The following is a 13,670-nucleotide window of genomic DNA, read 5'->3' on the forward strand; positions in this document are numbered from 1 at the left end:
TATACCTTATTTTCTGTTACTGCATAGCAAATCATCTCCGTAACAATCATTTATTTTACTCACAAATAATGCAATTGGGTCAAGACTCACTAGGGACTGCTCATCTGTGCTCCGTGCGCTTTCATTGAGGTGGTTCAGCTATGGCTACAGGATCTGCTTCTAAGATGGCCCACTCAGTGCCTGTTCATGGGCTTCCTTACAGCATGGCAACAAAGCTCTAAGAGCAAATGTTCTCAGGGGCAGGAAGCAGATGCCGTCAGTCTCTTAAGACCTGGGCCAGAAACTGGCTCAGTCATTTCACTGTATTCTACAGGTTTAAACTGACACACAGCCCAAACAGAATAAAAGGGAAGGGACACAGATCCTTACTTCTCAGTGGGGGAGTGTCAGAATGTGTGGCCACAATTTAAATCCAGCACATGCTCCACAAGCCGAGAAGTAACGTCAAGCAGCCTAGCCTACCCCCAGTTCCTGCTCCCCAGATAAAACCACCTTCAATTTAATTTCTCTATCATTTATCTCCATGTTCCTACCTTCAGCAATTTAATTTCTCTAGTATTTACGCAGACTCACAGCAATGATAATAAATATGCAGGCCAGGCGCACTGGCTCATGCCTATAGTCACATTTAGGGAGGCTGAGGCAGGCAGATTGCTTGAGCCCACGAGTTTGAGAGCAGCCTAGGCAACATAGCAAGACTCCATTACTACAGAAAATAGAAAAATTAGCCGGGCGTGGTGGCGCTAGCCTGTAGTTCTAGCCAGTTGGTCAGCGATGAAGTGCAAGGATCATCTGACCCCAGGGAGTGTTGAGGCTGCAGAGAGCCACGACCATACCACTACACTCCAACGTTAGCAACAGAATGAGTCCCCTTCTCAAAAGAAAAAAAAATTAAGTATGCAATGTTTACATTACAGGAAACATTTTAAACAAAATACAATAAAACATGCTTATGCTCTGATTTCTTGGTTTTTCACTTTCAGATACTACATATTCTGAAGAGGTGAAAAAATTATTCACCTTTTCAGTCCAAATAATATATTTTGACTACAATTAACTTTTTTACTGGAATTTTTTTCAAGTGCTTAACTTTTTTCTAGACTTAGTCTTCCCATACTTTCCAACAGTACTATTAATATAAATGTTTCTCAATCCAATTTTTAAATATTTAGACTTGTCAGCCTACCTTACATTTGTCCAGGAGCCCTCTGTCTGGCCCTAATCTGGGCTCTCTGGACAGGTAACAACAAGGAGGCAACATTAGGAATGTGAAAACAAATACATTGCAAATATTTTCAGTTAATTAGTTCTGCAGCTACTAAATTTATGTTCAAATGAGTAAAGTCATAGAACATTGAGTTACCCCTGTGATGGAGAACATGAAACCCCTTTAATCCTTCACACTGGGCCAAGACAGTAAGTAAAGTTTAATATATGCTGAACAGACTATCAAAATCTTCCTAAACTTACTAAGAAACTGCATTCTACCTATTCTAGGCCAGATCGATTTTTTATATCCCTCAAATGGGTACAATAGGCAGTTACAGAACTACTCCCAATTTGGCAAGATCCAGAATTTCCTTTAGAGGCTCTGGTGCCAAAGCCTGAGGCCTGCTGCTCTTTGCAAGGCTCCAGATTTTGATCAGCAGATCCGTAAGGTACCAATCAGACTCACAGCAATCCTAAGTATGCAGGCCGGGCGCACTGGCTCATGCCCGTAATCACAACACTTAGGGAGGCTGAGGCAAGCAGATCGCTTGAGTCCACGAGTTTGAGAGTAGCCTAGACAACATAACAAGACTCCATTACTACAGAAAATACAAAGAGCGGGGCGTGGTGGCACTAGCCTGTAGTCCCAGCTACTTGGTCGGGGATGGGGTGCGAGGATCATCTGACCTCGGGGAGGTCGAGGCTGCAGTAAGCCGAGACCGTGCCACTGCACTCCAGCCTGGCGACAGAATGAGACCCTTCTCAAAAAAAAAAAAAAAAAAAAATTGTTTAAGTATGCAAATTTTCATTACAGATAACATTTTAGACAAAATGCAATAAAACTTTTTTTTTTTTTTTTTTAAATACGGGGGTTTCACCATGTTGGTCAGGCTGGTCTTGAACTCCCGACCTCAGGTGATCCGCCCGCCTCGGCCTCCCAGAGTGCTGGGATTACAGGCGTGAGCCACTGCGCCCGGCCTGCAATAAAACTTTTAAACCTGGTTGTCAGGCTCTTCCTTCTCTTTTATCATTTCACATGGCCATTTATGATAAGAGAAGCGACTTTGGGGTCACCAGCTCCGGGCCCAAAAGTATAATTATTGAAGTCACCTCTCCGGAAGTTGCTGTTTGTCGATATGAATTTTAGGTACGAAGAGTCCAGTCAGATAAATACTGACAAATGTAAACAAGATAAAGAACATGAGGGGCGGGCGCGGTGGCTCATGCTTGTAATCCCAGCACTTTGGGAGGCCGAGGCGAGTGGATCAAGAGGTCAAGAGATCGAGACCACCCTGGTCAACATGGTGAAACCCCGTCTCTACTAAAAATACAAAAAATTAGCTGGGCATGGTGGTGCGTGCCTGTAATCTCAGCTACTCAGGAGGCTGAGGCAGGAGAATTGCCTGAACCCAGGAGGTGGAGGTTGCGGTGAGCCGAGATTGCGCCATTGCACTCCAGCCTGGGTAACATGAGCGAAACTGCGTCTCAAAAAAAAAAAAAAAAAAGGGCGCCGACCTCGCTGCTGCTTCCCAGTGGGCCTCCACCTACTCAGAGGTGCCCACAACCCGAGTGCGACCTCGGTCTACACTATTGGAACGGATACCAGCAGCACCAACGCGGCAACCCAGCCCAGCGCTCAGCGCGGGTTCGTATTCCAAGGGGAGCCGCAAAACCGGCAAGTATAACGATCGCACCATCCGGACGAGAGGGCGTAGTAAGGTCCGGCGCAACGAATAGCCGCCTGGCTTGTTGGTAGGTGTCAGACAGCGCGTACTGATTGGCCGATGCGGAGCCAGCCTTCTTCCCTCGATCTCGCGTTGTCAGCGCGTTGCATCACCTCCGCGCGCCGGCTCACCGCTCTCTTGTCGGCGGGATTGCTACTAGACTTGCTGGCCCGCGTGGCTATCCAGGTACGCGGGGACCCTGGGGTACACCCATTCTTCCCTGCAGTATCCGGCCCTCAAAGGCGAGGGGCACACACGCGTTACAACCCCAAAACAGTAGCACACGATTTAATTTTTGAAAGAACGCGCTTCTTCAGGGCTTTCCTTTCGTTAATTTCCAGCCTTATTGAGTTTATGGTCGCCTTTTTTTAATGAGGTGGTGTTTGAAATGAGTAAAATCTTGGATAGGAAACATTATACATAGTATAAATTGGTACAGCTGTGACTTTATGTATAGGTAATACGTATTTTTATATGTCTTAGTTTATTGCCTTTAACGGCTGCATGATTATTTTATCGATGTACCGTAATTTACTTGTCACCATGAATATTTAAATTGTTTTCAGTTACTTGCCTGTAGAAACAATTATTCGGTGAATGTCACTGCATACGTATTTTGTACATTTGCGTGAGTATATCTGTGGAGCATATGTTCATAGGATATAACTAAATTGAGGAAAGGTTTGAAATGGTCCCACCTTGAGGTTACATTTGACATAATTATGAAGACCTGAGAATAAAAAGGGGAAACAGAAATGGATTTAGAGGAGAATGGAAAAGAAATAGACTTCTAGGTAGAATCCATGTGACTTGATGATTATGTCTGTCTTCGGAGTAGTGTTAGGGTGACTCAGAAATGCATTGCTTAGATAATGGGAAGAATATTGGATATTAACTCTAATACGGTAGAGTTAAAAAGGGAAGCAACTGTGGAAAGAAAGATTATGAAATTTTAAACAAAACAATGGTTTTAGTGTGCGTTTCCAAAATATACTGAGGGTAAATACTATAAAGAGAATGTGAATAATTTGAAGTGAATGTCAAGGAGGGTGGTCTCGAAATTACTGAACAGGAAGTTGAGGTTAAGGTGGCCTGAAGGAGTTGTGGCACAGGGAAGAATGAAGGGCCTGGATTATAAGAACGAAGCGAAGGGGATGACATCCCTCTGCACAACTTGGCACGGTTAACCTACCTTGTCCCCTGCCCTGTGGTTGCTGGATGCTGTTGTGTATGTGCAGCTCTCCGGTGGATACGATGGGCCATAGCAATCCTGTGATTTATGCATGGAGGCTGCTTCTCCTGAGCGGCCGCCATAGCCCGGTCACTGGAACATGGTTCTTCCTGAATAGTTAATGCTGTTATACTGAGTCTTTATGCTTGGCATAATAGTGCAGTGATTTCTAATTTTCGGGGGAAAGCAGAGATTCCCTAAAAAACACTGTAAAAACTGAATGAGCTGGCGAGGCACAGTGGCTCATGCCTGTAACCCCAGCACATTTGGAGGCCGAGGCAAGAGGATCATTTAAGCCCAGGAACTGAAGACATGGGCAACATGGCAAAACCCTGTCTCTACAAAGAATACGAAACGAACAAACACACACAAAAAACTGAGTGTGGTGGTGCACACCTGAAGTCTTAGCTACTTGGGAGACTAAGCTGGGAGGATCACCCAAGCCCAGGGAGGTCAAGGCTGCTGTGAGCCATGATTGTATCACTGCACTCCTGGCTGGGTGACAGAGTGAGACACTGTCTGGGAAAAAAAAAAAAAGTTATGGCCCTCTTCTCAGAAAGCTTAAATCTCATTTTCTGAAAAACAAAAATTCAGATAGACATTCCTGAATAATTGTCAGAACAGTGCAAGGGTGGTGATGTTCAGACTTTGATGTGAATTTTCATTCCCTAGGGATCTTGTTAAAATGCAGGTTCTGACTCCTACGTGCAAGGTGAGGCTGCTAAGTCTCCATCTGTAATAAGCTCCCATAGGCTGGGCACGTTGGCTCACACCCATAGTCCCAGCCCTTTGGGAGGCTGAGGCAAGCAGATCACAAGGTCAGACGTTCCAGGCCAGCCTGGCCAACATGGTGAAACCCTGTCTCTACTAAAATAATACAAAAATTAGCTGGGCATGGTGGTGTACACCTGTAATCTGAGGCAGGAAGCTGAGGCAGGAAAATTGCTTGAACCCAGGAGGCAGCGGTTGCAGGGAGCCAAAATTGCACCACTGTACTCCAGCCTGGGCAACAGAGCAAGACTCTGTCCAAAAAAAAAAAGCTCCCATGGATGTGGGCCATTGTAGGACCAGCCTTGAAGAAGTGACAAAGGTCTTAGAAGTGATGAACGAATGTGTTGATATCTAAAGGTCTGTTAGTCTTCAGATAACAATCTTATAAGTTTCAGTTGGCCTCTGATAAGGTACCCAATGTATGTAAATAAATCAGTAATTGCACAAACACTTCTTTTGATCCTTGAAAGGCTAGAGGTTGTAGTAAGAGTTGAACATCTAAAACCTTGCAATTTCTGTTTAATACTTTTTAATGGTATACTGTGATCAGAAATAGCTATTTCAGTTAATCAAACAGCCCAACTGTTCTTACCCTGTTTTTTCTTAAATTAAACTCAGAAGCACTCATACACCTGAAAATTTAATGAAGGTGAAAGAAAATGAAAGATATTACTTGTCACAGACTTTTTTTTTTTTTTAATAACTTGAATCAATAACTTGCTTAGACTATGATGCTTTTGATGCTTTCAGAACTGTTTGAGGTAAGTAGGTGCCTTTTCCTGTAGAGTTGATTACCCTGGACTGTTGTGGTTCTTGAGTACTTAAGGTTTTTTATCTTCTCTGTTCTCTTCTTAGCAATTCTATTCCCTTCTAATCTGCTGTTGACTTGGAAATCTTGCACCCACCTTGTTAGAATTATTAATTAAAAATTAAATAGACTTTGGGAAGGAAAGGTCTCAAGGATGCTCACTAGATGCTTAAGTCAGCTCACTAGATACTTAAACACAGATTGATCAAGTGTCTGAATGAGGTTATTAGCAAAATGTTTAAAAGACACCTTAAGCCTTCTCACTAGAGACTAAACTTATCCTTCATAAAAATCATGAATAAGAAATAAAAAGGGTAAAATGGAAAATTGGAATCTATATTCGAATGTAAGATTCTCATCTTTTTAAGATTTTTAAAGTTATACCAGTTTTCCTCAAAGAGAAGATGAAGTTATTTCAAGAGAACTGATTTCTGTTATGTGAGTGTAGGTAAGAAAATTCTTAGTTACTTTGAGATTTTTTTCTTCAGATTGTTAAGAGTTTTTGTACCATCAGATGGAATTTCCAAGATTTTCTTGCTTACTTTTGGAAATATTGTCTAGCGTTACTGAATATTAAGTAATACCAAGTACCTTTCCCTCACCGTATACAAAAATAACTCAATATGATTCTTGGTCTAAATGTAAGCTAAAAGTCTGTAACCTTCTTTAGGTAATAGTTTATTAGATGACACCAAAAGCTTAAGCAACAAAACCAAAAATAGACAAATTGAGCATCATTAAAAGTAAAAATTTTTGTGTTTCAAAAATACCATCACTAAAATAAAAAGATAGCCCACAGAATAAGAGAAGCTTTTTACAAATCATATATCTTCTAAAGGATTTGTATCCAGAATGTATAAATAACCCTTAAAACTCAACCATAAAAAGACAGCCTAATTAGAAAATAGGCAAAGGATAAATAAATATCTATCCAAAGTGGATACACAAATGGCCAATAAGCACATGGAAAGACGCTCAGTATCATTAGTCTTCAGGGAAATGCAAATCAAAACCTCAAGATACTATTTAACATCTCCTAGGATGACTGTAATCCAAAGATGGACAATAAGATGTGTTAGGTAGGATATAAAGACATTAGAATCCTTATTCACTGCTGAGGGAATGTAAAATAGTACAGTCACCTTGGAAAACATTTTGGCATTTTCTCAAAAAGTTAAATACAGAATTATCATGTGACCCAGAAATTCTGCCTCTAGCTACATACCCAAGAGAAATAAAACGTAGATCCACACAAAATTTTGTACATGAATGTTCCTAGCAGCATTATTCACAATAACCGAAAAGCAGAAACAATACAGGTATCCAAGAAATGATAAATGGATAAACAAAATGTGGCATATTCATGAAATGGAATACTACTCAGCTATCAAAAGTAATAAAGTATGAATACATATTACAGTGTGGATGAACCTTGAAAATGTGCTAGAGAAAGGCAACCAATTGCAATAGGCCACATATAGATGATTTATACAAATTTTTCCATTCATATGAAATGTCCAGGATAGGTAAATCTATAGAAGCAGAAAGAAGATAAGTTGTTGCTACTGGCTATGGAGAAGAAAGAATGGGGAGTGACTGCTAATGGTTATGGGGTACTTTGGTGGGGAGGGGAGGTTGAAAACATTTTGAAATTACATAGTAGTAGTACTCACTTCGGCAGCACATATACTAAAATTGGAATGATACAGAGAAGATTAGCATGGCCCCTGCACAAGGATGACGTGCATATTTGTGAAGAGTTCCATATTTTTGATGAATTTTTCCAATTTTGTTAACTTCTCTTTGAAATATAAAAGTATCATGTATTTAATAACTGTTCTCTTATTGTTGAACAATTAATTTTTGACACATTTTCACTACAGTAAATAATATAATGAACATCAAAAAAATTAGATAATAGTAATAATTATACTACCTTGTAAATATACTGAAAAGCCACTGAATTGTACACTGTACATTACAGTATGTAAATTGTACATCAATAAAGCTATAATTTTTTAAAAATATGGATAGTGTCATCTACATACGCCCATGTTAATAATATGGTACTCTGTTATTCCTAGATTTCTCTTTTGACAGTAACAAATTTGATTTCTTTTACAGCAACAAAATGGTTCAACAAGTTCCAGAAAACATAAATTTTCCTGCTGAAGAAGAAAAAATCTTGGAGTTTTGGACTAAATTTAATTGTTTTCAGGAATGCTTAAAGCAATCGAAACATAAACCAAAGTATGTGAATTTCTTAGGTAAAGGGAAAGTCCTTAAGAATTGTTATTTCTTGGGCCGGGTGCGGTGGCTCACGCCTGTAATCCCAGCACTTTGGGAGGTCGAGGCGGGTGGATCACGAGGCCAAGAGATCGAGACCATCCTGGCCAACATGGTGAAACCCCGTCTCTACTAAAAATACAAAAAAATTAGCCAGGCGTGGTGGCACGTGCCTGTGGTCCCAGCTCCTCGGGAGGCTGAGGTGGAAGAATCGCTTGAACCCAGGAGGCGGAGATTGCAGTGAGCCGAGATTGCCACTGCATTCCAGCCTGGTGACAGAGCAAGACTCCATCTCAAAAAAAAAAAAAAATAGTTATTTCTTAAACTGAATCCCATTAAAACAGATACTCTTTTTTTTTTTTTTTTTTTTTTTTTTTTCCTTTGAGATGGAGTCTTGCTCTGTTGTCCAGGTTGGAGTGCAGTGATGTGATCTCTGCTCACTGTAACCTCCACCTCCTGGATGCAAGTGATTCTCCTGCCTCAGCCTCCCAAGTAGCTGAGATTACAGGTACCCGCCACCATGCCCAGCTAATTTTTGTATTTTTAGTAGAAACAGAATTTCACCATGTTGCCCAGGCTGCTCTCAAATTCCTGACCTCAAGTGATCCATCTGCCTGGGCCTCTCAAAGTGCTGGGATTACAGGCATGAGCCACCACTCAAGGCCTAAAGCAGTTATTCTTTACTCATCTTTGTATTCCCAGAATCCTCCAGCCCTTTATATAGTGGGTATTCAGTAGTAGCTATATACATTGAATGAATAAGTACCCTGTAGAAGGCTACTATAGTGCCTTCTGCCTTTAGTCTTCATTTACCTAAAAGACTAGCCCTTTAATCACTGTTTTCATTATATGTCTCCTCTGGTCAAAAACTTTATGAGATAGGGGTTTATTGCTCTATTTTACTGATGAGATAACTCAAGATCAGGATAAATAACTTACCTTACATCATGGAACTAATAAATGAAAAATGGATAATCAAAGGGAGGTCTCTGCAGCTCTACCACAATTGTAGCCTTTCTGAAGGCAGGACCACCAGTAAATATCTAATCAATTATCTTTGCCAATTCTCTGGTCTTGCTGCTTTTCTCCTTCCAAAAAGACTTCACTATGCCAAAAGCTATCTATAGAAAAATGCTTTAAATTTTTGCTGTTTTTAAGTGACTTGATATATTTTTATTACCTCTTAGATTTACTTTCTATGATGGTCCTCCTTTTGCAACTGGACTGCCTCACTATGGACATATACTTGCAGGGACAATTAAAGATATAGTTACAAGATATGCTCACCAGAGTGGGTTTCATGTTGACAGAAGATTTGGATGGGATTGTCATGGCTTACCTGTGGTATGTTTGAGTATCCAGCTGTATAATGTTCTGATTTTTTTATAAGCATTAGATTTCATCATATAATATGTTAAATACAAATGTTAACTGTAGACCTTTTCTTCTACTTCATTTCTATATTTGTAGTTCGATTTGTTTTATTTTCTAGAGTTGCATAGTTGCAGTTGTTTCATGGGGCACAGTGGTAACAATCTTATCACAAATTTTCAGGAATATGAAATTGATAAGACACTGGGAATCAGAGGACCAGAGGATGTGGCCAAAATGGGGATTACAGAATATAACAGTCAGTGCCGAGCAATTGTAATGAGATATTCTACTGAGTGGAAGGTATGTTGGGTTATTGTCAGTAGAATGAACAGAAAATGTAGTTATTAAATGGGCATTGAGATGGTTTATGGTCCCTTGTGCTTTTTTTATTTATTAATTTTTTCTTTGTAGAAAAACTGTTAGCTTAAACTGAAACATTTTCTGACTTCCGTGTGCTTAATTGGTCTACCTTTCTTGACTGATCACCAATAGGGAAAAATTCTGATAAGTATAACATGGATATGGGCCTCTTCTTTTTTTCTCAAATACTTTTGAAATTTTTTTAACTTTTTATTTTGAAATAATTTGACTTATTAAACAATTGCAAAAATAAGATTAATTCCCCTATATCTTTCATCCTTCTTTCCTAACTGCTAACATCTTCAATAACTGTAGTATTAATAGAATTTTCAAAAGCAATTGCCCCATTAATTTTTATTTGGTCCAGTCACATATTGCATTTAGTTGTCATGATTTCTTCGTCTTCTTAAGTATGGGATATTTTATTCAGTCCTTTGTCTTTCATGGCCTTCTCATTTCTGAAGATTGCAGAGCAGCTATTTTATAGAATGTCTCTCAATGTCTGAGGTTTCCTGATTTAATTTAGGTTATGCATTTTTGGTGAGAATGCCACAGAAGTGATGCTATGCCCTTCTCAGTGCGTAGTATCAGGTGGCGTGTATCATTGCTATGTCCATTGATGGTGATAACTTTGTTCACTTGATTAAGGTGCTATCTATCAGCCTGCTTTGTAAAGTTGTAGTTTTTCCCTTGTAATTAATAAGTATCTTATGGGGAGATTCTTTCCAAATATTCTTTTTTTTTTTTTTTTTTTTTAAGATGGGGTTTCACAATGTTGGTCAGGCTGGTCTTGAACTCCCGACCTCAGGTGATCTGCCCTCCTTGGCCTCCAAAGTGCTTGGATTACAGGTGTGAGCCACCACGCCCGGCCCCAAATATTCTTTTCCTTGTCATACATTCACTCATTAATGTTAACATCCATGAATGATTTGTGCCAGCAATAATTATGCCTGTGGTATTTGCCAAGTGGTGGTTTTGGTAGCCTCGTATAAATGAGTATTTATACTTACAAATAACATTTTATGCATGAAGAACGAGTGCCAAGAAAACTGGTTCTTAACCTTACATAGAATGTTGTTTGCAATATAGATTCACTCATACCGTTGATTATTCTGTTTTCCCAAAATTTCCATATGTGGTGACAATACAAGTAAATACACATTGATGTACAATTAATGTTGTCTAATACTGTTCTATATTAATATTTTAAAGTCTACAGTTACCAGACTTGGCCGATGGATTGACTTTGACAATGACTACAAAACTCTGTATCCAGAATTCATGGAAAGTGTCTGGTAGGTTTATTTAAAATTGTAAATATGATAAATATTCTATGAATATTCTGTTGTATTGGTTGTTGGAAAAGTTCACTAGCATGAATCAGTTTATTTTTGAGTCCATCGTTATGTCTCCGAAATCTTTGGGAATAGGTTTGTTGTTGAATGTAGGACTTTTATTTTTTTGAGACCGAGTCTGGCTCTGTTGCCCAGACTGGAGTGTGATGGCATGATCTTGGCGCACTGCAACCTCTGCCTCCTGGGTTCAAGCGAATCTCCTCCCTCAGTCTCCTGGGTAGTTAGGATTATAGACACCCCTGCTCCCGGCTAATTTTTGTATTTTTAGTAGAGATGGGGTGTCACCATGTTGGCCAGGCTGGTCTTGAGCTCCTAACCTAGGTGAGCCACATGCCTCGGCCTCCAGGAGTGCTGGAATTACAGCTGTGAGCCACTCCGCCCGGCCTGCCAATTGCTTTTCTTAATCAACGTTATGTTTTAAACATCATTCAATGTTAGTAGATATTAGCATTGTAATGTCTGCCTAATGTCTTACTGTATTGACCTAATTTACCAGCTAGTCTCCCAATGAAAGACATTGTTTTTTCACTTATTTGGCAGACAGACACTCTAAACAGAAAATGGCATAAATGTTTGCATTTTCAGAAATAGAATTTTGGTTATATAATTGTGAAACTCCATCTCTTATCAGGTGGGTCTTCAAACAACTCTATGATAAAGGCCTTGTTTATAGAGGTGTGAAAGTCATGCCCTTCTCTACTGCATGTAACACTCCACTTTCCAACTTTGAGTCACACCAGAATTATAAGGTACGTGAAACGTAGAGACATTATTCAGCATTGAGCTTTGTAGGTAGAAGTTGAATGGTTATGATCATAGTAGGTACTCCCAAGTAGACCTGGTGTGGAACGTGCCCATGCCATCAGTCACTTTGACCTCTTATTACTGAATGCTGAAAATATTGCCAGTTACTATACTAAAGCTCTGTTAAGATGAGGGATTTGTTTTCTACATTGGATTTATGATGTATCTTAATGTAATAGGTTTTGCTTGTTTTGACCAAGAAAAAAATTTTAATTTTGACATATTTTCAAACTCACAGAAAACTGGAGAGAGTTCTTTATCTCCTTCAACTAGATTCCCTAAATGTTAATCTTTTGCCACATTTGCTTTATCCTTCTCTCTTTTTATAGGAGTGGGGCACAGTACCCTTTGAGAGTAATTTGCAGGAATTATGGCCCTTTTCCTATGAAAACTACGTATTTCCTAAAATCAGTAACATTGTTTTAAATAACTAGAGTTAGAAAATTAACATTGATACTGTATTACCTCATGTATAGATCTTATTCAGGTTCTGCTTGTCTCAGCAGTGTCCTTTATAGTTTAAAAAAAAAAAGAGAGAGAGAGAGAGAGAAAGAAAAGAAACAAAAAAGACCTACATTGTGTGCTTCTGGCAGTGATATGTCTCCAGCCTTTAATCTCAAACAGCTCCTTAGTCTCTTTATGCTTCATAATACTGACACATTTGAGGAGGTACAGGCCAATAGTAGTGTCCCTTATTTCAGGTTTCTCTTGTGTGACCAACAGCTCTTGTGTCACTTTATTTAAATTGCGGTTGGTTTTTGTCTGGGACTGATTTTTTTAGAGCTATTTATTTTTAAATCCTTGACACTTTTTGTGTTGAAACATTGCCAGCGAGCTGGAGACAATCTTGTTTTTTTATTTAATGAGCTGAATTTATATGGGTTTATTACAGTTTCAAGTACATGTTGCTTTAGTAGGATCTTTTAGACCTACCTCTTCATGGACTTACAAAATAGATAATCATAATACTGAAACCTCCCATCGTATGTTCCTCTTTAGACATTACTTTAAAAAGTTACCAGAGGCCAGGCATGGTGGCCCATACCTGTAATCCCAGCATTATGGGAGGATGTGGCAGGTGGATCACTTGAGGTCAGGAGTTTGAGACCAGCCTGACCAACATAGAATAACCCCATCTCTACTAAAAATATAAAAATTAGTTAAGTGTGGTGGCATGTGCCTGTAATTTCAGGTACTTGGGAGGCTGAGGCACAAGAATCACTTGAACCCAGGAGGCGAAGGCTGCAGTGAGCCAAGATGGTACCACAGCACTCTAGCCTAAGTGACAGAGGGAGACTCCATGTCAAAAAAAATAAACAGTCACCAGGTGTCTTAAAATATTTAATTTGTGACAATTAAATATGCTTTTAAATATACTTTTTAAAGTTTTTAAAAATGTTTTTACTTGGAATTTCTTGCTACTTTACTTTTATAAGTGTGGCAAGTGATTTCTTCAGTTTATCCTGAAGATTTATCTTTAGGATCAGTTCCTTTTTCTTAGGTGTCTGTCATTGTGGATTTGTAAAACAATACCTCAATTTATTTCAGGATGTTCAAGACCCTTCAGTATTTGTAACTTTCCCTTTGGAAGAAGATGAAACTGTATCTTTAGTTGCTTGGACAACCACTCCCTGGACTCTGCCTAGTAATCTTGCCGTCTGTGTTAATCCAGAAATGCAATATGTGAAGATTAAAGGTAAGTGGGGGGATGCTGGTTATTTATGATTAATATGCATATGATAATTTTA

At 39.3% G+C, this 13,670-nt stretch overlaps 1 protein-coding gene and 2 non-coding genes across 19 annotated transcripts in view; all 3 read left to right on the forward strand.

The window, feature by feature from the left end:
• Positions 1-3,023: 3,023 nt before the first annotated feature.
• Positions 3,024-13,670, forward strand: part of IARS1 (isoleucyl-tRNA synthetase 1) — a 73,007-nt gene continuing 62,360 nt past the window's right edge. For 16 of the 17 annotated variants that reach the window (XR_004263563.1, XR_004263562.1, XR_004263561.1 and 13 more), the window contains exons 1-7: positions 3,038-3,134; positions 7,865-7,993; positions 9,217-9,373; positions 9,584-9,703; positions 10,976-11,058; positions 11,750-11,867; positions 13,471-13,618. Coding sequence is in view for 14 of the 17 variants with exons in the window: in XM_032260496.1 (XP_032116387.1) it covers positions 7,875-7,993; positions 9,217-9,373; positions 9,584-9,703; positions 10,976-11,058; positions 11,750-11,867; positions 13,471-13,618 (745 nt within the window). In the remaining 3 variants the exon portion in view is untranslated. Of the gene's footprint in view, positions 3,135-7,864; positions 7,994-9,216; positions 9,374-9,583; positions 9,704-10,975; positions 11,059-11,749; positions 11,868-13,470; positions 13,619-13,670 lie in introns of all 17 variants that reach the window. The other variant, XM_032260497.1, reaches the window with a different exon arrangement.
• Positions 4,136-4,268, forward strand: LOC116538291. The gene has a single exon (XR_004263593.1). It is a non-coding gene; the product is annotated as a small nucleolar RNA SNORA84 (small nucleolar RNA).
• LOC116538288 lies at positions 7,409-7,515 on the forward strand. The gene has a single exon (XR_004263590.1). It is a non-coding gene; the product is annotated as a U6 spliceosomal RNA (small nuclear RNA).

This window comes from Sapajus apella, unplaced genomic scaffold, assembly GCF_009761245.1.
Source record: "Sapajus apella isolate SASKATOON/1434 unplaced genomic scaffold, GSC_monkey_1.0 scaffold118, whole genome shotgun sequence".
Taxonomy (NCBI): Eukaryota; Metazoa; Chordata; class Mammalia; order Primates; family Cebidae; genus Sapajus; species Sapajus apella.